Source organism: Leuciscus leuciscus (genome assembly GCF_965113295.1).
Source record: "Leuciscus leuciscus genome assembly, chromosome: 6".
NCBI lineage: Eukaryota > Metazoa > Chordata > Actinopteri > Cypriniformes > Leuciscidae > Leuciscus > Leuciscus leuciscus.
The window spans coordinates 25,424,435-25,448,442 of NC_138730.1; the positions used below are offsets into that span (position 1 = coordinate 25,424,435).

Sequence of the window (24,008 nt, forward strand, 5' to 3'; positions counted from 1 at the left end):
AACAGTTGTACAAATTGAACAACATTACTACAATATGTATGGAGCACATTCAAATAGTTAAATGAGCAGTCCCAACTGCTCTATGATCCCAATGTCTTTGAACACAGAAGGAAACGGAGAGAAACATACAAATAAATATGCTTTTTAAAACATTTTTATTCAATTCAATAAACAAATATTAATGCAAAGGTACAAAGACTTAAGCTTCCACACAGAAAAATACAATAAGGACAATGGAATTTAAGCTTGATAACATTTTGTTTTAAATAAGTTGCACACTTACAAAGCCCACCATTTTTCATATTCATTTTTTATTTTGTCTTCTATATTTCATAGAAAACTAATAGGAACATATTTTCCTTTTGTTTTAAAGGGTCAGGTAAACCAAACCACAGAGCTGCAAAGCTATGTTCCTGAAAGCTAGTTTTGCATATTTAGTTAGTATAGTTATGTTTTGTTGCAAAAAAAAACTGGATTAACGTCTGAACTGCAGTCAAATGTATGTGCAACATCTGAATGATCATACACTGAAAAAATAGAAATTAGCTGCCTTTGTATAGATATGAACCACCGAGACAGTTCACATTCATTAAATGCACATACTGTAAGTGTATTTTTAAAGTTTTGTTGTGTATACGTTTCAGTTCCACTGGGTTGCATTATCATGTTGTCTCTTTAACACTCTAACAAATGTTTTTTGTACATAAAGAAAGATACAAAACCACTTTGTCAAAAATGATATTTCCAGTTGCAAATGTTTTAGTAATGCACTAGCAAAGAGTTTCGATATACTTAGAGCTTGATAACTGCAAAAAAGCAGGACATCACATCAAGACTTTCGGGTATTTTAATACTCCGTACCATGCAGCAAAAGTTCACCCAATATAAAGGCTGAAGACATACATAGTCTCATGTAAATGATTGGCCCTGGGAGAGATTAAACATCAAGGTACATATCTGCTTGATTTTTAAATACGGTTGTCCTAAAGTACCAAAGTGCATTTTAACCACTGGTCAACAAAAACAGAGCCTAGCCAGTGAGGCACACTGACAATTACTCAAGAACATCTTCATATTGAAGACATAACAGTAACAGACCATAGCCGAAGCATGACTTTAATTTAAAAAGGTACAAACAACAAACTTTGGCTTTTTTTTCAATGGCTTGTCAATTATAGAGAAAGAATGCAAGTAAAATATACAAGCACACCTTCTGCACAATTTATTTTTCTGGCCGTTTTGGCAAATGACTGATATGAAAACAAATTTCCTGGAATTAATAATATAAATTAGGCCTTAGCTTAAAAAAAAATGTTGCGAAACATTTTTTACTAGATTAAAAATGGCTACAAATCTATTGGCACCCTCATAAAAACCATCTACACAATTAAAAACTACCCTGTAATTGTTTGGGACAAACAGAAACTCTATTTTATATTAAAAGTGTGTTTACTGGAGCAAATTATGGGGAAATCCTTCCTCAAATCATTACTCAGCATGTTTCGGTTCCTTCCAAGATATGTTAAACAGCCAACAGGATATCTTCAGATTTCAGATAGAAATTTAGTTTAAATTGTAATTTGTTTGCTTTCTTTACTTTGCTTAATATTTGTAAGTTAGAAAGATGCTCAAAGCTGAGAAAAAAGAAAAAGATTGCAGTTTTCAAATGCGTACTATGAAGCCCTGCACATGACATGCGGGGTAAAAAATGAATAATGGCCACAAATTAACAATTCATTCCCACGACTTACTACACGTTAGCACGTTTTACAAATTTGTTCCCTCGTTTTAGTTCAATCAAAATGAGGGAACAAATTAGTTCAACATGGCAACAATTTACTTTAATTAATTTTAATTAAAGGGATAGATCCCCAAAAATGACATGTCTGTCATTAATTACTCACCCTCATGTCGTTCCAAACCCGTAAGACTTTCGTTTTATCTTCGGAGCACAAATTAAGATCTTTTTAATGAAATCTGAGAGCTTTCTGTCCCTCCATTGACAGCTACGCAACTACCACATTCAAGGTCCAGAACAGTAGTAAAGACATAAAAGTAATCCATGTGACTCCAGTGCTTTGTTTGCACCCAAAAAAAAAAGAAAGAAAAAAAAGGAGCTTTTTTTACAGATTTATTTACAAAATAATATTATCTAAAGCGCGTTCACGGAACTACGTCAGCTCTCGAGTCAACACAACACACATGCGTCATGGTGCTCTCCCTACTGGGTTGCAGGTCAATATTTTTGTAAATAAAGTGGTAAATTATAATTTTTGCACAAACAAAGCACTCGCGTTGCTTCATTAAATTGAGGTTAAACCACTGAAGTCACATGGATTACTTTAATGATGTCTTTCCAACCGTTCTGGAGCTTCTGAGCTTCTGAATGTGGTAGTTGCGTAGCTGTCAATGGAGGGACAAGAAAGCTCTCAGATTTCATTAAAAAGATCTAAAGATTTGTGTTCTGAAGACGAACGAAAGTTTTACTAAAATGAGTGAACGAATTAGTAAATAATGCCCATGATTTAGTAAAATGAGAGAATGAATTCTGAATTTGTGGCCACAATACATTTTTTTTCCGCATATTATGTGCGGGGCTCCGTAATATCCTGCAAAACAGTTATCTTATGTTTTTTGCGTAAGGAGGACTCTTGTGAAAATATTTTTGATTCAAAGAAATCTGGCCTACAAATCAGATATTTGGAAATCTAGGAACTGAGTGGATAAAGCAACCACAGCAAAGAAATCACAGATCTACGACACACTGAAGCAAACAGACCTTGAGCATGTGAAGACAACTTTTACAGTACTTAAACATCAATTCCCAATGCACACACATACAAAACACAAAATAAAAGGATATCAGCCAGCAACAAATAGTTCTACTGCAAATACTACAAAACAAAGACATAAGAGAATATTATTTCACAAAGCTTCAACAATGTTCAGTGTATAGAGGCTGAAAAGCAAAACTGCATGTACATTTGCAACAGGGATTCTTTTATGATTTGGCTAAAGTGTGAGCACACTTGATAGTGTATTTAAAACATGAGTTCGAGGAAAGTGTGAAACCCCTGAACGGAGGGACAGTATAGTGTCCACTTCAAGCATTTTAAAATGTAAAAACATACAGTTCCATATTATTCATTTCATTTATTTATTTATATATATATATATATATATATATATTTATTTATTTTTACAGACTCCTGATATTTTGCGCTCTACTCTTACATTTTAAAATATAGAAATGTATAAGTGTAGCATTTATGTACATGAAGGCTGTGCATACATTAGATACTGAATAAGTACAATGATGAAGGACCTTTTTTTCTGCATGCTCTCCTTTCTGGACCAGAAATGTTCTGGATTGGTTCAATTCATGGTAATGATACACTATGATCCACAGATGAAGCTTTATAAAAGGTAAACTGGTCTACGGTAAATTGACACAGAAAGGTAACCTGCCTTCATTTCTTAAATATCGGGGAACTTTCATACTTTCCTAACACTACATAAAAAATTTGTTTCGTTTGTTTTTGCGCTGACCAAGTATAAAATCATAAATAGACAACAGATACTTTTATCCTTTTCAAAAATACTTGTCTTAGAATTAGAATAGAAGGCAAAATCGGCCAAACAGTGGGGGGAAATAGACCCAGTGCACTTAACAGTCACTCAGAGGGTAATGAAAGGAATGGGGGGGGGGGGGGGGGGGGGTGTGGATTGGGTATCGATTAAAGTGCCAAGTAAATGTAGGAAGTGTTCTCATGTAGTACGTTCACAAATGCAGAACACATAGATAGAGATGTAAAATAAAATATCACAAAGATAAAAGTGCACAGCTTATCAATCACCAATACTTGTGATGGTCAGACATGCAAAATAAAAATAAAACCACTCACAGCTCAATAGCTCTGAGCCTCTGTACAATGCAGCCTCTTGCAAATGAAATGGAGGGGCCACAATAATGCAGAGGGCAACTATTAAACACATGGAAAAGTACACAAACATCACAGTAACACAAATAATGCTAGTTTCAGTAATATGTTTGGTCCTACAAGTGTCAAAATACATTCTGGTTTAAGCAATGCTGTTCTTTTTGATGAGGCAATCAAATAAAGGAATATAGCAGTAACTGATTACCTGACACATCCTTCCCGTCAATTATTTTACATTTTCAACACACAAAGCATGATCCTCATGAAAACAGTTGTCAGAGACAAAGCACATGTAGGTCATGCTTTTTCTATACAGGAAATTTACACAGTGCAATCAGATGCCTTACAAAAAGAATTCCCTTATGGAGAATCCAAACGTTTTTCATGCATTAACGGCTTCTCTTTTTTTCCCTTTTTGCTGACAACAGACACACAAAAAAATCCATGTAGCAAGTAAAATTCAGCTGCACGGACTCAGAACCCACAGATGCTGTAAAAGCCGTACGGCTGTTTGAGCCTTTTCTTTAGTATTTTTGTGATCTAGTATGTTTGATTATGCTTTGCATAGATATTAATCCAAATCCGATTATCCCCTTGTACGTAGAGAAGTTTTACACGGATAACAAAATTTCTTAATATATATATATATATATATATATATATATATATATATATATATATATATATCAGCATTTCAATAATTTAAACATTAAGATGTTTTCAATTTTGTAAACAAAATTCTCACATTTACAAAAGTGGTTAGAGTATAAAAGTCTGAGGAAAATGAGATAAAGATGAATGTGACAGGATTTAAAAAGAGTAGTAAACCTCCCCTTTTGGGCATTTGATATCACGAGGCTACCAGAAGACGAATGAGAACTTTGCGCCAGAACAACCTCATGAGATACAGCAACTTTTACAGTACCAGAAAACACCTTCAGCAACGGAGAACCAAACGGACAAAAACTGCATCTTCAGTGTAAGGCAGAATCTGGTTATCACAGTGACTAGTTCTGATACATATATGCAAACGATCGCCATGATCACATACTATCTTCATGCGTCTTTTAGAGTAAACCGAAGGAACTTACAAGTAATGTTAAAGTTTGCAGCATCATTTTGACTATACCAGTTACCATGGCTGAGCTTATAGGCCATATTGTAACATTACATACTGTACATTGAATATGTAAAGTCTGTTGATTTAAAACACCACCATTTCACTGGCACGAAAAAGTTTAAAGCAGTCATTCACTAGTTACTGCCTTTTGAATCTTTTCAAATCACATGACACAGTTAATTAATCTCTTTGAATCATATATTGCACATTTTAAATGGATAGTTCACCCAAAGATGAAAGTTATGTCATCAGCATCTCGTGTCGTTTAAAACCTGTACGGCTTTCTTTTTTTGTGGAACACATAATATAATAAAGTCTCAGTGTGTGTGGCCTTTTTTTCTCTCTCTCTCTCCATACAAAGTCAATGGGGTCCAAATGTATTGTTTTGGACCTCATTGACTTTTATTGCATGGACAAAAACATTTCTTCAAAATATCGTCTGTTTTGCACAGAAAAAGTCATATAGGTTTGGATCCGTATGACGGTGAGTCAATGATGACAAGATTTTCATTTTTGGGTGAACTATCCCTTTTAAACTGTATCAAATGTGTCCTTTGATATTAGGATTTCCAGTTAGACACTTTTCAACTAGATTAATTTGATCATCTTGAGTCACATTAGCACTGTTTAAGCTGTACAGCTATCTGAGCACGGTTAGACGAAACTAGACATCTATAAAACATTACAATCATATGTTCAGACTGCACTGAAGTACATTAGTGTTCATGTCTAAAAGCCCTTAAAATGGGGAGGATTAACACTCCTTTTTAACCATTACTGCTCTTAAAAGCAAGAAACATTTGTGTAGGAAAATGAATCCGATCATGACAAACAATGCTTTTGGTGATATATGCATGTATAAAAGTGCATAAAATAAATATTTGTAGTAAAAGAAAAAAAGGAAAGTAACAGGCATGTACGGTGTGCATCAGGAGGAGGAGGAGGAGGAGGAGGAGGAGGGGCTTCTACAGGAAATGAAATGGAAGAACACATGATTGAACCACGAGGGATCGTATGTAGTGTCACATTCTCTCACATAGAGCTAAAGGAATCCATGATTGCTGAGGTGTGAGTGTATTATCCTAAGAAATGATGGGCTGCTTGCTCAAAAGGTCGAGGCAGCACTGCTTTGCCATTTTTCCCTAGCATGTGGTGGCAACATTCTCAGCAATCTCTTCCCAGAGGATGGACTTTGAGAAACAGGGTCAAGTGTCCCACAGACATGCTGCTCCCTCTTAATCACACCGATCTCAAAGAAGGACAAATGAACATCATATACCTAAAGATTACAGCCTGTCCATCCGGAAAGCGTCTTCTGTTGCGGGGTCGGCCAGAACCATGTCTGGATCGTTGAGCATGTGCAGGCCGTCCAGTGTCAGCGGATCGATTTTCAGCTCATCCAGGGGGAACTGGGAATCTGCGTCAAAGCTCATGTCACCTGTTAGGGAGTTGGACAACTCTTTGGATAGGCTTGGAGGAGTCTTTAACTTAAATATGCTTAATATCATAGGTTCAACTTTTAGAGCAGAGGTCTCCAACACACTACAAGTAGCTCGTGGCCTGATTCCAGGTAGTTCGCCAAGACGTACTTTTCATCCAATCAGAGCGAGCTAAAATTGACAGGTGTCTCACCCCCTCCAATTCAAATCAAGTATTTATTTGACACATCGGCCATGAGGTTATTTTTTTATTTATTTAACATGCAGATGCAATTACAACATAACAGAATAACAACCAACAATAGATAAAAAATTACCGGGACGGCGAAGTTTCAACCAAGCATGTCATCACGCTTACATGTCTACAAGGCAGTATTAGCTACAAAACTTGGTCTGTATCAGGATGAGTAAAGACAGCATTCAAGAAAAAAAAAAGTAAATAAAAAAAGCATACGATTTTCATGAGGAATGGGACGTTGTTGTTTTTTTTTACAAATGTTGGCGAAAGATGTTTGTGCCTAATTTGCAGCGCTAGTGTAACAGACGAATGGTAGTGAGAGCTGTGCCTGTAAACCTCACTCCCCGAATCTCAAGAGGCGCTCTATCGAATGACGCTAGAGACTGTGGTCTTTAGCCTCCTTGTTAGAGCGCCCGGGTTCAAGTCCCGCTTAGAGCGGGCAGTTCGAATTAAAACCGTATTTGATTATCGTTACCTGAAAAAATTGCGGTAAAAACTGTCCAGCATTAAGCAAAGTTAAACACAGTCTCGCACAGGCACAGCCTGGAGCGTAGGTTTAGTTTTGTGTGAAAACATGACGGAAGACAGAGTGCTGAGAGGAATTACATGAAAGAATGTATGAATTATATGAATGTATCTCTAAGGGGGAACCAACTGTCTTCAGAAAAGTTTCGATAGCATTTGCTTTTCATCTTCCCTCCGTGTAAGCCTAATAAAGTAGTGTTTATAAGCGCAGCTGTTTTGTTTACAGAGGTTACCAGGGAAACAGCTCTATTTCTGCTATTCCATAAGCGGCACCTACTGTCAGAAAGTGGACTTACATTTTCATTCAGCCTGTCTGATTTTTTTTTCAGACCAATGTGAAAATCAGACTAATTTCTTTTTACATTTTAACCGGTAGATGGAAATTCAGCAAATGTGCGTTCTCAAAATCTCAACACTTCAGATAATAACGCAGCCTATGTTGAATTGTTTATGTTTATGAATTGTTTATGGAGCAGATAGATGCCTATAATCTATCATTTTGACCTTTTCATTAAAATGATTTAAAGGCTGAAATGTGAGGTTTATCATTTTCTAAAACTTTTTTTGAAACTTTATTTTATATATACTACATTATACATGTAGTACAGGTTAGTAGATAACATGTTATGTTGTAAGGCACCCGTATGTTATACGTTTTTATTAGAATGTTTATGCAACCAAAAAGTGTATAGTGCTGTTAATTTTATTTGTTAGTCGGTTTTCGGCATTAAACTTTAAATGACTTTAGTGTGTCGTAGCAGTACTTCTTAAATGTTTCCAGCACATTTAACAGTACCGTGATAACAGTAATAATTTTGGTCACTATGATCGTGATATGGAATTTTTCATACCATTTTATAGTAGCTCTCAAATGAAATGAAAGGTTGGAGACCCCTGTTTTAGAGGGACCTCTGTGATGCAAGACTTCACGGCAGCATCATCAGCACATGTACAACAAAGGATCATGCAATATTATGCAATCTCTAACTGGGGCAGGTGCAATACCTGTGAGAATGATGTTGGGGATGTTCCCATGGCTGCTGTAGCTTAGCTGCTGCATATCCTGCAGGTTGCCGTGGCACCCAGTGAGGTTGAGCATCGCAGCTTGAGAGTAGTTTAGAGTGGATCCCTCACTGTACAGACTGTTTGAGCTGATGGAATTCTCAATCATGTTGAACTGCTCCAGCTAAGGAATCAAAACAAACTCAATGACTATAAAGTGAAGGTTGAAGGAGACAATCAAAGGAAAGAAACATACAGTTCTTCTGTTAAGATAAAAATTTAAATACAGTCCTTGTCACTGGGTATGCACAAACCAAAAACAAAGACATTTAGCATATAATCACATTTATTAAATGCAGTAGCATTTAATTTTTCTTTTTCTTTTAAAATATAGTAGAGGCAGCACAAACCGTTTTCAACACTGATGATAATAAGAAATGATTCTTGAGCAGCAAATCAGCATATTAGAATGATTTCTGAAGGATCGTGTGACACTGAAGACTGGAGTAATCATGCTGAAAATTCAGTTGTGTCATCACAAAAATAAATTACACTTAAAAAAATATATCAAAATAGAAAAAAGTTGTCAATATTTATATGTAAATATATATTGTAAATATATTTATAAATATGGAAATTGTAATATTTCACAGTAACTTTTTTTGAGAGACTTTTTGAGAGTTCAGATGCAAAAGCCTGTAAATGCAATCTGAAATTTTCTTATAGAATGATCATTTTTATCAAGCTTGTATATTTAAATTCAATAATTTCACTTATATGGCAATGAAGATTACCTATTAATTGTCATTTAAGTGAAATTACTGAACTTAAATATACAAGCTTGATAAAAATGATCATTCTATAAGAAAATTTCAGATGGCATTTAGAGGCTTTTGCATCTGAACTCTTCATATATATAAATACACACACACACACACACACACACACACACACACACACACACACACACACACACACACACACACACACACACACACACACACACATTATTTAATGAGTCATTATGAGTCATCATTACAAATAATTACACGCATTATTTAATGAGTCATCGCATATCGCAATTTTCTTCAATATCGCGCAGCGATATAATAATATATAAGGGCTGCACGATATTGAAGAAAATTGCGATATGCGATGACTCATTAAATAACGCGATATTCGATATGCGATACGATAATGCTTAAAGTGTGTAAAATAAACTTAAATTATCTTTAAACTTTAACTTAAAGCATCTACCTACATGCATGTTTCACATTCTTTTTGTGACAAGAAAACATCCCTACAACCTCTGAAAGCGAACAGCAGTGTTTTACTGTAGCATAAGTAGTGTTATTTTAACATCAGTGTAAACCACGGGGTCTAGGGTTTCAGGAAGGCCTACATTAGGTTTATTTAACAACAGAAACTGAATAATCAAATGTAAAAATAAAACACTGCTTAGTTTTCACTGTATGAATTAAATATATACTGATTCTTATAAAAGCTACAAAAGTTATTCAGCCAAGACCAGTGAGTGATTTTCTTTTTGTCTTTTGTTCATGACCCCAGTTATTGCAAGCCGTTGCGATATGCATATTGCGATATATACATTTACGTCAGGTGGTGTTTTCAGGAGCTACTACATGGTGCGATTGCGGTCTAACAGACGGTGGTTTTCTGTGCACACACAAATTTTTACCCTTATTTTCAGATCAAATTAGACCTTCATAACAGATTGCAAGGAGATCGCCTGGCAGCCAGCTTGAGGGTCTCCATCAGTGGGCCAAGCCCAGAAGAATCCAATGATAAAAGGGCTTTAGAACTTTTTTTTCATGAGCGTTGTTCAAATTCAGGGTGTCAAGTTTGCCAAAAGGAATTGTATAATAATACATTAAAATAAATATGTATTACAGGCCCCCAGTCATTACTCTAGAAATAAATTAGTTCAAAAGTAACATCTTTTGATACATATTTTTGATGGTTCAAATGTATACTCTACATGTTTGACCATTATAAACTATCATTTACTATATGTTGTGTAATGTGCCCAACCATCACCATTCATATCTATGCAACCAATAAATAAATTACTAAAGCACAAAATTGTTTACAGGACAACAAATTTCTTCATTAATCTAGTTACTTAATTTTGCTCTCAAAATGCAACAGATTTATGCATTTAGATTTAAAATGTACAAAATTTTCTTACGGGGAGGCATGCTCCCGGAGTCCGAACATGATGCAGATTCAAACAAAAAATTATGCAGGTCGGATTCAAATCTATGTCCCAGAACATCTCTTTTGTGTCTCTTATGTGCCACTACTAAAGAATAGCTCACAGGGAAACCTACACTTGTCATCCTAAAGCTTTCAGCTGCCCTCTAGTGGCTCGTACATGTAAAGAGCAAGGTAAGAATTGTTCCTGGACAGGTTAGTTCTTCACATATTTCTTATATTTCAGAAATAATATTTATAATCAGAATAATAATTGGCTGTCACTGTAGATTTTCTCCATTTCTAATCTCCTGAGAGAATGCTTAGATCCTCCTCCCAGCTATTATTGATTTTTCCAAAATCTCGACTTAAATCTAAGGGTGACAGGGCTATCTCAGTTCTTGGTCCAAAGCTCTGGAATTCCTTACCTTTTCCATTAGATCATCCCCTACGCTATCCATACTTAAATCATCTCTAAAAAAAATTTTTTTCTCAGGCTTATGCTTAATCCGATTACACTTTTAGTTTTAATTGTTTTATTTGCTTGATGATGTTTTGTATTAAATCTATTATTTTCTGATGTTTTTCTTCTGATATATTTTATTAGTATTTAAATGCCATTGTATGATGATATTTTGTTATGTCTGTTGTGCAGCACTTTGGTCAGCATTCATGTTGTTTTAAGGTGTTATATAAATAAATTAGACCTTGACCGTGACATATTTAGATGAACAGATAGAACTGTGTTAAAACTTTATATGTACTGTCTTAAATCTTAAATCATGTACTGTATGTGTCTTAAAAATTCCAGATGGGCTGGAGCAGCTAAAGTACAATTCAACTTATTTATACTGGACATAGTGGCCTCACCTGCTGAGACAAAGCGCTGGTCTGCCGAGGAGACAGCTGCTGGTCGTAAAAGGCATCACCAAAGACACTTCCGAGAATGGACGAGTGCTAAAATGAGAACATATTATTATTAAATCACCATCCATGAAAAGGCTAAAGATAATCAATAGAGATCACTGACTATCACAAAGGCCTTAAAATAATATTCCCAGCCCATGACAGGATCAAAATCAATAGAAAAATGTACATTCTGCGTCAATTCATGATGCAAGAAAATTGATAACATCAATTCTGTATCACCATGTTTGACGAAGACATTTTGGCTAATTTCAAACACAAAAACATGTTGCACTGTATGGAAATATCACACCTTGTTAAAGCAACAGATAAGCAAAAAGCTAAATCTAACCCAGTATCTACAAGAAAGAAACGGAAAAAAAACAATTCACATAATGCACATCACATAACTCAGTTTGTGACTATATTTTTTGGAATGGCTTTTAGAGACAAAAGGAAGCAGAAGATATTAAGACAGAGCAGATATACCCTGTTACATATTGTATAAAACTCAATGTTGCAGTTTAGGTCTGGCTTATAATAACATGCATATAGTACAATATTAATTTATATTAATTAGATTGCAGAGCCATTAAAAATATCATTATTAATGATTTATAGAGTAATTTAGTTTTATATTAAAGCTGCAGTTTTTCCTCTTTGCCACCATCTCTGTTCGAAATCTGCAATTACAGTTATTCGCGGAATTATCAACTTTACGCGGGTTGTGCCTCGGCACGGCACAGCGCGGATGAATCCAATGTTTTGAGGAGAATGTGCGGCTGTCAGTCACCGCGCCGGTGGTGTTGATACTGTCATTCGGAATCACAGTTTCTACTTTTTGGAAGTATGACCAACATAAGAATTTTCACCTGAAAATGTCGTCTAAACAACATTTAGATCCACTTTCATCCACCAAAGAAAAAAAAAAACATTGCAGTAAATCACGCTGCTTAAATCTAACGATCGCTTATCATATCACGTCAAACCGTGCTAATTATACTTTGTTCTCAAGTTGTTAATGTTAACAACATCAGCACTGCGTGACTACATTTAATGCCTTTCCGAAATGTATCCTTGTTTTCGCATGGGCCGGTTGCAGTGTCTTTTTTTCTGTTGCCACTCCGAAGTCTGAAGTCTTTCGCGTTTTACAACGGGTGAATCTCCAGTTGTCACTGGTGATTGTCGTTTGAACCTTTTTGGATCCCCCATCAAATTGATGTTTAATCATATCAAGTGCTGTGAGAAAAGGCTATAAATCTCCACCACCAACATCCTCACACGCAATATAGCCTACTAGCCGAGACTCCTTCTTTATGTGTACAGATGTGACGTAATGACGCAAAGACATGCTCGAATTTCCCGCGGAAATCCACCAGTACCACTGGAATTAAAAACATTATTACAAGCTTACCGTTTTGAATCGAGCTAAGGCAAGCAGATAGTTTTGAACACTGACTGGATATGTACTTGCTCAAAAAATTTTTTGGGATAATTTTTAACCCAAAAAAGTTAGACAGCAGCTTTAAATTTTTCATCTTAAAGCTAGTGTAGGCAAGTTAGCTTTGAAAGCATAAGATCCCACCCTCCCTTTAGAGTGTCTCCAAAGCCACACATGAACGCACACAGCAAATTCTGCAAAGCATCATGAGGCGGAAGTCTCAAAGCACATATTACAATAATAATGAACGTAAAAAACTTACAGAGCTCCACTTGTACCACCTGACTACTACAGATTGATTTCGGTATTGACCGTGTTGACATAGAAACGCATAAATCACAGCTCAGTGTAGAATGTCACGGGTTGCCATCTCTTAATTACAGGTAATTACGACATGGCGTGAACGCAGCATAGGCTTGTGTTTTAGTTTAGGAGGGACTGTAAATGGTGTCTGCTGTTTGTATTCGGCGCTCGGTGACTGTCTGTCTACAGTTGCATCCGAAAGCTTAGGTAGCTGACTTGTTGCATCGCTGCCCTGTCAGGCAGTGTTTGTGCATGAATGTACCTCATGAAACAGCTTTAAGTGTTATGCTTCGACTCAAATGACAAGGAAATTTGTATTTCAGAAGCAAATTCCCAGCCCACATTCACCCTCTCGAATAGCACGGTTATTGCAGAGCGTAGTCGAAGCGAAAAAACGCACCAGGTTCCGAAACAAACGCTCCAAACGAGCCAGGTTTGAAAACGGCCTATGTGGAGCGATCGCCGCTGCTGCACGCACCAGTATTCTGGAGGGTTTGGTTATAAAATAAAAATTAAAACACGTATTGACAGAGAAGGGGATAATAATATTTTCATAGAATTATTTAATATGTATTTGGTTTAATAAAATATTGTTAAACTCCTGAAACGAATAGTGGGAACTTGGTATATATTTTTTATTGTATCTTCTCAGGTCCATTCGGTAAAAACACATTTACAAATATATCAAGGCCCAACCCGTGTCCAGGGCACTCCTCAAAGTTTTGGACCCGATCCGGCTCGGGTCTCACCCTGGGTTTTTAGGGTTTAAAAAAAATATTTGGTCCTGAGACTTCCACAGAAGATACATGTGGATTTATTTATTTTTTTACATATTTAGACCAATTCTTTTATTGATTACTCTCAGAATGTGAAAAGAGTTTCAACCAGTATAACAAAAAGTTCAGGACCAGTATAACAATATATATATAACAATATAGTATAACAATCAGCAGTTATGCTCAAAATGCATAATATCAACATGATCCGGTGAAAGGATATGTAACAGCAATGGCACTTTCAATGAAACTGGCCTATATCGCTACTCAGCATGATACACAGAACGACGAAGTGGTGCTCAGACACACAGCGAAGCAGCCAGGATCAGAGAGACTGGGGGACACGACTGGACTAGGACACACAGAGCGGCTAAAGGGACAGGCTCCAGATCGGCTCCAAACAAAACAAACTACAGGGTGGAAGCAGCGGCTGCTGGGTTCGCCTTACTTGAGGCGAGCCCCCCGGTGAGAAGCCTTGATTGGAGACCGGAGAGGTCGGAGACTGATTGGCCGAAGACCCCACCCTACAGCGGTACTGCTGGAGGGAAGCAGCCTATATGGAACAACACCCAAGTTAGACCAACGGAGCCCCTACAGGGGACCTCTGAGACTTTGGCCTGTGGCTCCCAATTTAGTCAGGAAATAATTTACTACAATGTCTCTGATTATTTGGCCATTTAAACTGTTCAGTCTTTACTTGATAGTACCAGTACTGTCAAGACTGAGGAGATGTTTAAAACAGAATATGCTGAGAACTTAAATGAGAAAGAAAGAACACTGCTTGTTAAAATGTAATGTTTACACTACCAGTCAAAAGTCTGGACATGTATAATTTAAATGTGTTTTTCATTATTTTAAAATCCCGTCTAAAGGCTTATCCCTAAATTCTTTATTAGTTCTATAGTTAAATATATAAGTTTGTCAACATACACTACTGTTCAGAAGTTTGAGGTAGGATTTTTTTCTCATAAAAGAAAAAAAAGTCTCATGCTTATTAACAAGGCTGCATTTATTTGATTAAAAAAAAAAAAGTAAAACAGTAATATTGTGAAATACTATTACAATTAACTATACCTGCTTTCTGTTTTATCATATTTTAAAGTGTAATTTATTCCTGTGATGGGAAAGCTGAATTTTCAGCATCATTACTCCAGTCTTCAGTGTCACATGATCCTTCAGAAATCATTCTAATATGCTGATTTGCTGCTCAAGAAACATTTCTTAATATTATCAGTTGAAAACAGCTGCTTTTTAAAAACTTCTGATATTGTTTTCAGGATTATTTGATGAATAGAAAGTTGAAAAGAAAAGCATTCATTTCAAACAGAAATCTTTTGTAACTATGTATTTACTGTCACTTTTAAATCAATGTAATGCAGCTGAATAAATTTAAATTTTTATGTTATTTTTCTTGATGTTTTTAAATGGATAAAGATGGACCAGAAGGCATGGAAGTCATATCTCACAATTGTGACTATATCACAGTTATTAAAAAAAATGTTTGTAAAATTGTGAGAATGAACAGGTTGTGCAGAGGGAAAGGGAGGTGATTTAAAAGAATCGAAAATATAGGACAATTTTCATATATATATATTTTTATATTCTCTATTATTACAGTTTTTTTTTACATTTGTGTATAATGGGTAGGTATGCCCTAACAGTTGACTGGTACTGTATTCGTGATTATTTTGAATGTCATTTAGTGCCCTGTATGATCTTATTGAGACCGTACATACCCAATATCTAGAAATGCACTGCAGCTCTATGGAGGTAAGTGCTGAGATGTGATCTTACCGTGTTAATATCCATGCCCACAGAGGTTTGCGTCTGGCTTCCTGAGACAGGTGGCAGCTGGGTGTTCTGCTGGAGCTGAGGAAGTCCACCCACAGTCTGTGTCTGTGAGGACGGCTGACTGAAGAAAGCATACTGAGCCAACTGCTGCTCAAGCGTCATAGCATCTATCGCCACCTCCTATTTACCATAGGTCCAGATTGAGACAGTCTATTAGCATCTGAGTAAGTAATGTTCCTCCTGTAACACCACCTTAAATCTGTCCTTCTCAGCAGCTGGAGGTATGAGAGCAGTGTTACCTGTGCTGATAGAGAGAGCGGAGGAGAGAGAGTGGGTGACAGCTGCTGAAGACTCTGATGCTGCTGGGAGTCTGTGTTAAGGATCAGAGGAACTACATTCTCATGCCGGCGCTGAAAGCTCACTGTCGCTGTGGACTGGGCTAAAAAAAAAGATGTCACACATCAAATGATGAATAAATAGATAGATAGATAGATAAATAAATAAATAAACATATAAATCCTAATAATTTTCAATACAAGTAAGAAAATCCATTTATGTATGATATCATTAAATTGGAAATATTAGACACTTGCAGACACCGTTATTAGTTTTACCCAGAAAGAGAGACAAAGCATTAATAAATATTATTTAATACAATATATCTTGCCCACAAATGTTCAAAAAGTCTCAAGGTTAGTCCTCGTAATCATCATTAACGGGTATTATGACAGTAACAGCACAGAACATCTTTACACACAGAGTGCATATCCTAATTCATATCCAATTTTATCGAATAGAAATTGTGAGTAAAAACATTTGGTAACACTTTACTTAAAGCCCTTAAAAATGTATTCATAATGTAAGATTTAATGCATAATATCTTTTCATAAATAATTGTAACCAAAGTTAAAACACGTTATTATATTTGCAGATTCCTTGTTACATCTGAAATTGGTTGTTTGTCATCTGTTTTAATGCATTATACTTTAATAAGGTGTGTTCAATGAATAGATAAGTATTATAATGTATTATACTTTTATATGATGTATTATATACAAAGGCTTTAAGTAAAGTGTTACCAAACATTTTGTTTAAATCCTTACCCAGTAAATTACAAATGCGTGGGAAAAATTGTAAATTCATTGGTTTAAAATGAGTGGGATCCCTGAAGAAAATTCAGCTATTAAAACTTCTGGAACTGTAAAACTTTAATTAGAGATTCTTTACCAGAGGAAACCTATTAGCCTAAATGGTGGGGACCTCCGAATACTGGTCAATGGGGAGAACCAATGTCCTAATGCTTGTCAGAATCACCTTGGCTGGCAGACGTGTGGCCCATGTGAGTGTTGGACAGGTTGCCAGAGCTGTTGGAGGCACTGAGAGAGGATGAGGAGTCATCAGGGTCCAGAGGTGTGGGGAGAGGAGGGGGAATCTGGATGTTGGTCAGGTCTGGCAGAGAGCCGCCCGTGTTGTGTGCCACTGGGCTTAGAGATGAAGTCATTTCCTGATCTGGAGACGGAAATATGCTGGGGAAATGACACAAGGGACATTAAAATGAACCGGGATAAATAGATATGTCAACAGAAAAAGCCCATTGTACTGATTATGATATGATAAAACAAGGCTGCTATAAAGGAGTAGGTCTGTCTAGATAGCTGTTGGGTTGAATAATAAATGGATAATTGTTTGCTCAAATGAACCTCTCCAAATTGAATGGTCCTTCAATATTCACCTATCCTCTACTTTAAACTTTATCAGCTTCAAAAAGAAAATCCAATGAAACCACACTTACTTGATTCCAGGTATTTTGTTTGACTTGTGCCTTGGTGAAGTATTCTATGAAGAAGAAAAAACGACAAATAATTTGTTGATGAAAGATCACATGAAAACCATAGTAAAGAAATCTATTTTAAAATGTACCTTTTTGTGATCCCATATCAGCTTTTGACATTCTTTGTCCATGTCACTTTCAGCTTCCCCTGTTCCTGGCATGGTGAGAAGAAAAACTAGTACATAGAGAGGGATGAAATCATACGCTGAAACAAGTGTGGGGAAAATTCTACAGGATATAGTTCACAGCAACCTTTAACCTGTTATTAGATCATAGATGAGAGCATTTAATAAGATCATACATTAAATAAAATAAAATAAAAACCTTGTTTTGGCTGAAAATCTTGAGACCCTCCTGCAAATGCATCTTGTGGGTTCAAAGTGCTCTGGTGCAGGGCAGAGTCTGAGTTGGTCCTACAGAGCAAGCACAAAGAAATTCAAGAATCACATGATGTAAAAGTCTCCTCTAACTAAAATGACAAGATTATATTGTACCACAACATGCTGATTCAAATGCACAATAGTGGTTAGAAGGTATAAACAAACATTTGATAATTAATGACATTAAATAAGCAAACTACCTTTCAGTAAGATATCTTAGAAAATGTTTTCACATTTTGAACTGTAAAAAACTCATACAGAGCATATTATGGATGCTCTTTCATTTTAAGAAGCTATTAAGGATGATCATATTTTTATTGCAATATTAGTATCAAAGGCCATATTCATGGTAAAAAAAAATCATAAAACAAATAACACACAATTTACAACTAATGGGGCTATATGCAAGATTTTTCATGTGTTAATCATTTTTTGTATTGCCAATGTGTAATTACCTCATCTGTCAACATAATGCCGGTGAATAACTGAGCTTGTGCACTCACATCCACATCTCTATGATCAGATGCTTTCTTAACTGCCGCTTTCTCACCAGGCTTGTATCATAAATGTTTAAAAACTGCTCTCTTTTTAATTTTATATTGCCTGCACACAAATTCACTGGCTTCCGCGGCAGATCACACTATAAATAAACGCATAATCACTAACTTTAATGTTCTCCGTGTTTACTTCTGTATGGCAGCATGCTGCGTGACGCCTTTTTAATTGTTCTTTTGCGCATGCGGATCAGTTCAGGACCAGGATCGGTTCACATTGGAATCTGATATTGGCCACATTTAAAACAACAATGTGAACAGCTAAACTAAAATTAGAGATTAAGAAATTAAGCACTAAGGATCGCAGTGTGAACGACGTAGCCTAAAAGTAGCTCTCAGCAGCCTGGAAGCGTTTGAATGTCCGTTAACACTAGGCTATATCGCTGCAAAGGTACTAAGCGAAGAACAAAAAAGAATTTCAGCATGAGTATATCTGGGCCTTGAATCACATTCAGTTTCTTGTACGTTATGCCTGTTAAAGACTGTGCGATTAACCCTATAAGATCATTACAAATCACACTGTATGACATGGATCTAATAAACTTACGAAATTCATGTAGACTGTACGATGATGACACCTATTGAATCGTAGGGTATGACGCAAGTTAGTATAGAAAAATAAAACGTCATCAGCATGAGCTAGTGGTAAACAAAACAATCAGTAGATGTAGGTCGTAGCAGAAAACACATTGTGAGATGATCATGCTGAATTTCTGACGCTGTCAGAAAATGATCGCCGGCTATCTCTGTAGGACCGTGACTTTGTTTGTGAGACCGTGACAACGGCTGTTTTTGAACCTCTCTCACTGTACTACATAGGACCACAGATTAGGAGCCACAACCACTGGAATCGCCATGATTGGGCATCTTTCGTCTGGGACAGTCCAAAATCCTACAACGTGTACCTGCATTACATGTGCACGAGTGCGAGCACGGCCAATAATTTGATGGCTGCAGTTCACTTAATGGCGGTGTCACTAAAAAACAAGGGTTTCTGAATTCTAGCCTACATACAGCCCCTTTAAACAACTTAAAAATTACAATGTTACAATAACAACTATATAAACTATATCGGAGTTTATTATTTGAGCTATCAAAGAGCTATGAAGAATAATTATTGACATGCAATTTTAACAGCTATCTAGCATATTAGCCCAGCACATACAGTATGTACAATCTTTAGCAGACTGTGTGAGTATAATCTCTCACCTCCTCCAGCTGGTATCAGGTGGTGGTGACAGATACACAGAGGCATATGGACAGCTATCAATGTGAGATTCAGCATTAAGGACTTCATAATGCCAGTATAAGTAAATCACAGAAACTTTGAACAACTATGTTTTTGTATGGCACACAGAGCAAAGCAGTGCAATAATTCTGTCTGCATTCATGACTAGACACATCAAGGATATTTGACGGCCATGTTTGTCCACAGAGAGGGGTCTGCGGTGTGGCGACGTGATGCGATTCCTGTCCCGATAGACCCTGTCCACCAACCCATGGTGACGAGTCGTTCTACTTGTGTCCAATACTGAATTCTGAAAAGGAGTCTGATAAAAGCCAACAAGCATGAAGTAGAGCTGCACGATTAATCGTTAAAAGATCACAATTTTTATTCAAACACCCACGCGATCTTATTCCTAAATGACAATGATTTGGCAATGTCTATTAAACCTTTGATAAGGACGATCACAGCGAACATTCAAATCTGCATTGGTGCTGCCGCTGAGCCAGAGAGAGCAGCTGTCATGTATAGGCAGGGCCTAAAACTACTTTTTTGCCACAGCTGCCAATGGCCAGTGACTTAAGAAACTTGATCTGCCATAAATATTCTTTACCAACCATGAAACATAGATGAATTAATTAGATAATTAATCCTTAAAGTTACAAAAGTTGCAATCAAGAGCCAGAGCAATGAGTGATTGTTCTGTCTTTTGTTGTTTGACTAACATTAAAAAGACAGACAGCAGGAGGAACATTAGAATGCTGTCACTTTATGAGCTAACACATGGGTCCAACATACCAAGGGTTGGCAACCTATGGCACACATGCTTCACAAACAAGTCTTTTCAACCGCAAAGTATCGTTATTTTTGTGTAATATAGAAATATTAAAATGATCACAGAAGTGCTGGGATAAAAGTTTATAGTTTGGATATAAACACTGATGTCAACAGTAGCAATCAAAATAAAGTAAATCACCTTTTGAAAGTAACTTGATGATTCAAATAAAGATTAATTACATTGTTACACCAGTAGGTGGTGACAAGTGACTGTTAAAAAATGTATTTGTCATCAAGAGATTTGTTCCAAAACGCTGATTAATCCAGTAATTAAATTATTTATAAATAATTATATTTAAAAAAAATTGTTCAAAATAATTCAATAGACTGCAGTAATAAAAATTTTGTCAGGAGCTTTAGTAAATTACATGTTATTTTGTTTAGTTGTCTATTCAGAATTGTGGGAGAATCGTGGTCTCCATTTTAAACAAAAATTTGTGATTCTCAATTTTATCAAGAATCATGAAGCTCTATCATGAAGATAACATTTCCGTACACAACTTGTTTTCCACACATCTATTCATTCTCAACATCACCTGCTCCTTACCTGAAAGGAAAGGTCAATGGTGGCATTTCCAATCTGATTGACATTTGGCAAAGAGCCGCCATAGTACTGTCCTCGGTTCTGACCGAGCTGTAAATACTGGGTCTTCTGTAACTGTAGCTGCAAGACAGAAAACAAACATCCAATCAATAAAACTGTGAGATACTAGTTAAAGTCAAACTGCCCTGCTGTAAACAACATTCAAGGTTTCCGGGAGTGATATTTCTTAATTGAAAAAGAGGCTACTTCCAATTATAAGTAAGGACACAAGGAAGGAAACCTTGTAACAATAACCATGACTATATTAGCGTCCACACCAACATACATTAACGTTCTGATTATAAGTGTTTTCTGCAGTTATGTCGCCTACCGCTTTAAATTAGGGATGCACGATATATCGGCCACCATATCGGTAACATATAAAAATAACATATTTAATGTTGTCATTATCGTCCTCAGGGCTCTACAGTGCGACCATTTCAGTCACATTTGCGACTTTACTGCGTGCGACTGTCAAATAGTATTTAGGATTACCAGAGCGACTGACCAAACCAGGCCCGGTGGGGGTGCTATAGAGAGCACCCTCAGTTGAAACTAATAATAGCATATTTGGCCAAACAGATTTTACAAAAGTGCCAGTGTGTATTTGTGTTTGCACTCTGGAGAGCGTGGAGAGAGAACATGTTTTTGCAGCATTGAGTAATGTAGCCAATCACAGACATATCTGTTGATTTCCTGAACAGAATGGCCAATCAGAGGAGTTTAAGTTAAAGTCCACTCACCGTCCAAAACGCTGGAGTATGTACAGTATTGAGTTATGCAAGCTCGCGAATCCTCTCATTGCAAAAACGAACAGACACGATGTAAATAAAAGATTCATTGTGTAGTGTAGACAACTTCATTGATTATTAGGGAAGTTTGTGAGATTGCGCTATTTTATACAACAATTCAATAAACAAAGTTAATATTAAGTGACTCACCATTTTAGGAACAGTATTGTCAGATTTTGCTCTATTTCGTCAACGAAAATAGTTCCAAACAAAATCACAGCTGAACCACTGCGCATCTCCACACAAACACGGGTGTTTCGTTTATGAATGAATCTGCGTTTTAAAACAAATCTAGTGAGTCAGTGATTCAATGACCCATTCATAAAGACTGTCACTTGCTTTGTTCCTGAATGAATCAGCCGTTCGAATGAATCGATTAAATGAATGATACAGTGACAAAGACAGTGACTTGCTGCCCCCTACTGGCAGTTTTAGATACATTTTTGAAAGTATAATTTTCGTTATTTAAATCATTTAAAAAAATATATTCAAAACCTTCTATTTAAAACATTAATCTCATAACATTGTTATCATGAATTCGAATGCATTCATGCCACTTCCACTTCCATGACTATTTTCATTAAATAGTCTGTAAATATACCTACTGTAAACACCACCTTTTTGTGTTTCTAATTTGGCCAATATATTAAAGCCGATAAATAATGGATTATTTCCTTCAGCTGAGACACTTCAGATGCGCACTGTTCACCATGATAGTTTTGAATTGCTTGAAATATGAGTGGAATCACTTTTTTAAAAAGAGGAAAATACAGTTAAGAGCAACATGTGCAGTGCAAGTCTGTCAACTAGGCTACATAAAATTAGAACGTGTGTGCTTGGGACATGGCTTTTAATGGGGAGACTTTTGTTTTTGTAATCAGGCTCTCAAATTTTATACAATTTTATTTAGATTTATCAGCCAATATACTGTATCAGTTATCGGCTTTCAAATATAAAGAATTGCTGGTTTTCGGCTAAAATGTTCATATCAGTGCATCCCTACTTTAAATGCTCGAGCCGAATGGATTCTGATTAGCCGTCAAATTTTTTTTAGCGTTCAACAGATGGAAAAAGAGCAGCATTAATACATCACACTGAGGCATACATATGTTACCATGCGTATGCTGCAGATGTTATATAATGTTAGAAGCACCAGAATTTAAACAGTAACAAGAGAAGAGAAACAAACAACAAAAACAAAACAGAAAAACTGTGAGCATAACTTTGAAATCTTAATCTTGGGTGGGATGTTAGTAAAGCAGTGCAGGCTAGGTCTGTGTGATCACAACCCTGTCATTAGTTTGCTGGAGTCCTTATTTTGGCATAAGTGCACAGGGCAACAATGCTGAACTGAGCTAATAGCCTACATTGTTGTTTATTGCTAAATTATTAATTGAGAGCATGTAAACATAAATACAAACATTGAGGTTTAACCCTTCAGTAAGAAATTAACATTTGGATTTAGAACTCTGGATATGGCCTTGATTAAGTTACAGTCCAGCTATAAGGGCGAGAGACTGTAATGTGGCTGTCAAAACACATGCTCAATCCATTCACACTCATCCACTGCAGATGTGAGCATGGCAACTTTTATAAGGCCTCGTCGTGACCGTCTGTTATTATCAAACATCTCAACAGCGTCCATTGGAAGGCAATCCATTAATCAACGCTAGAGACAAACGCGCACTAGAGAGGGGCGTTTGTTATTGTTTACGTCCAGACAGGCGGGTTCCGTGCGTGTCGTATCAACATAAATTCTGCCCCGCACCTCGGGCTGCAAACGAATGCTGCCATAAGAGAGAAAACAGACACACTTACACGGGCCGCCCGAGTAATACTCAGGTCTTTCATCACCTCCTCGAACGCAGCTGTCTCTTCCGCTTGCTTCTGGTTGTGTAACGCGATCTTCTCGCTGAATTTTCGCGGATTATTCGAGGTCGCCATGTTTCTCTCCTCCTGAGCTCCGCTCTAGTGGTTCAATGAGACGCTGCTGCGTGCGCGCGTCCGTGCGCGTGGGCGTATGAACACGCACATCTGGAACGCGCGGGTTCTCCTCGTCTGTTCTACAGCCAATATTCGAGGATTATTATTATGTGTGCTGTGAATGAATG

General features: G+C 36.6%; 1 protein-coding gene across 3 annotated transcripts; it reads right to left on the reverse strand.

The window, feature by feature from the left end:
* Positions 1-136: 136 nt before the first annotated feature.
* Positions 137-23,895, reverse strand: crtc1a (CREB regulated transcription coactivator 1a). Of its 3 annotated transcripts, none has more exons than XM_082172533.1 (14): positions 23,716-23,895; positions 21,071-21,187; positions 19,872-20,011; positions 19,671-19,730; positions 17,852-17,940; positions 17,617-17,681; positions 17,489-17,532; positions 17,011-17,222; positions 15,996-16,135; positions 15,700-15,876; positions 14,354-14,458; positions 11,350-11,436; positions 8,269-8,449; positions 137-6,499 (listed from the first exon to the last, which is right to left on the reverse strand). In XM_082172533.1, exons 1-14 carry the CDS (start codon positions 23,839-23,841, stop codon positions 6,348-6,350), a joined length of 1,695 nt encoding a protein of 564 aa, XP_082028659.1. In that variant the 5' UTR covers positions 23,842-23,895; the 3' UTR covers positions 137-6,347. The 3 variants fall into 3 exon arrangements, with proteins under 3 accessions (XP_082028659.1, XP_082028658.1, XP_082028660.1); XM_082172532.1 differs by having other exon boundaries at positions 17,617-17,702; XM_082172534.1 differs by lacking the exon at positions 14,354-14,458 and having other exon boundaries at positions 17,617-17,702; positions 23,716-23,894.
* Positions 23,896-24,008: the final 113 nt, after the last annotated feature.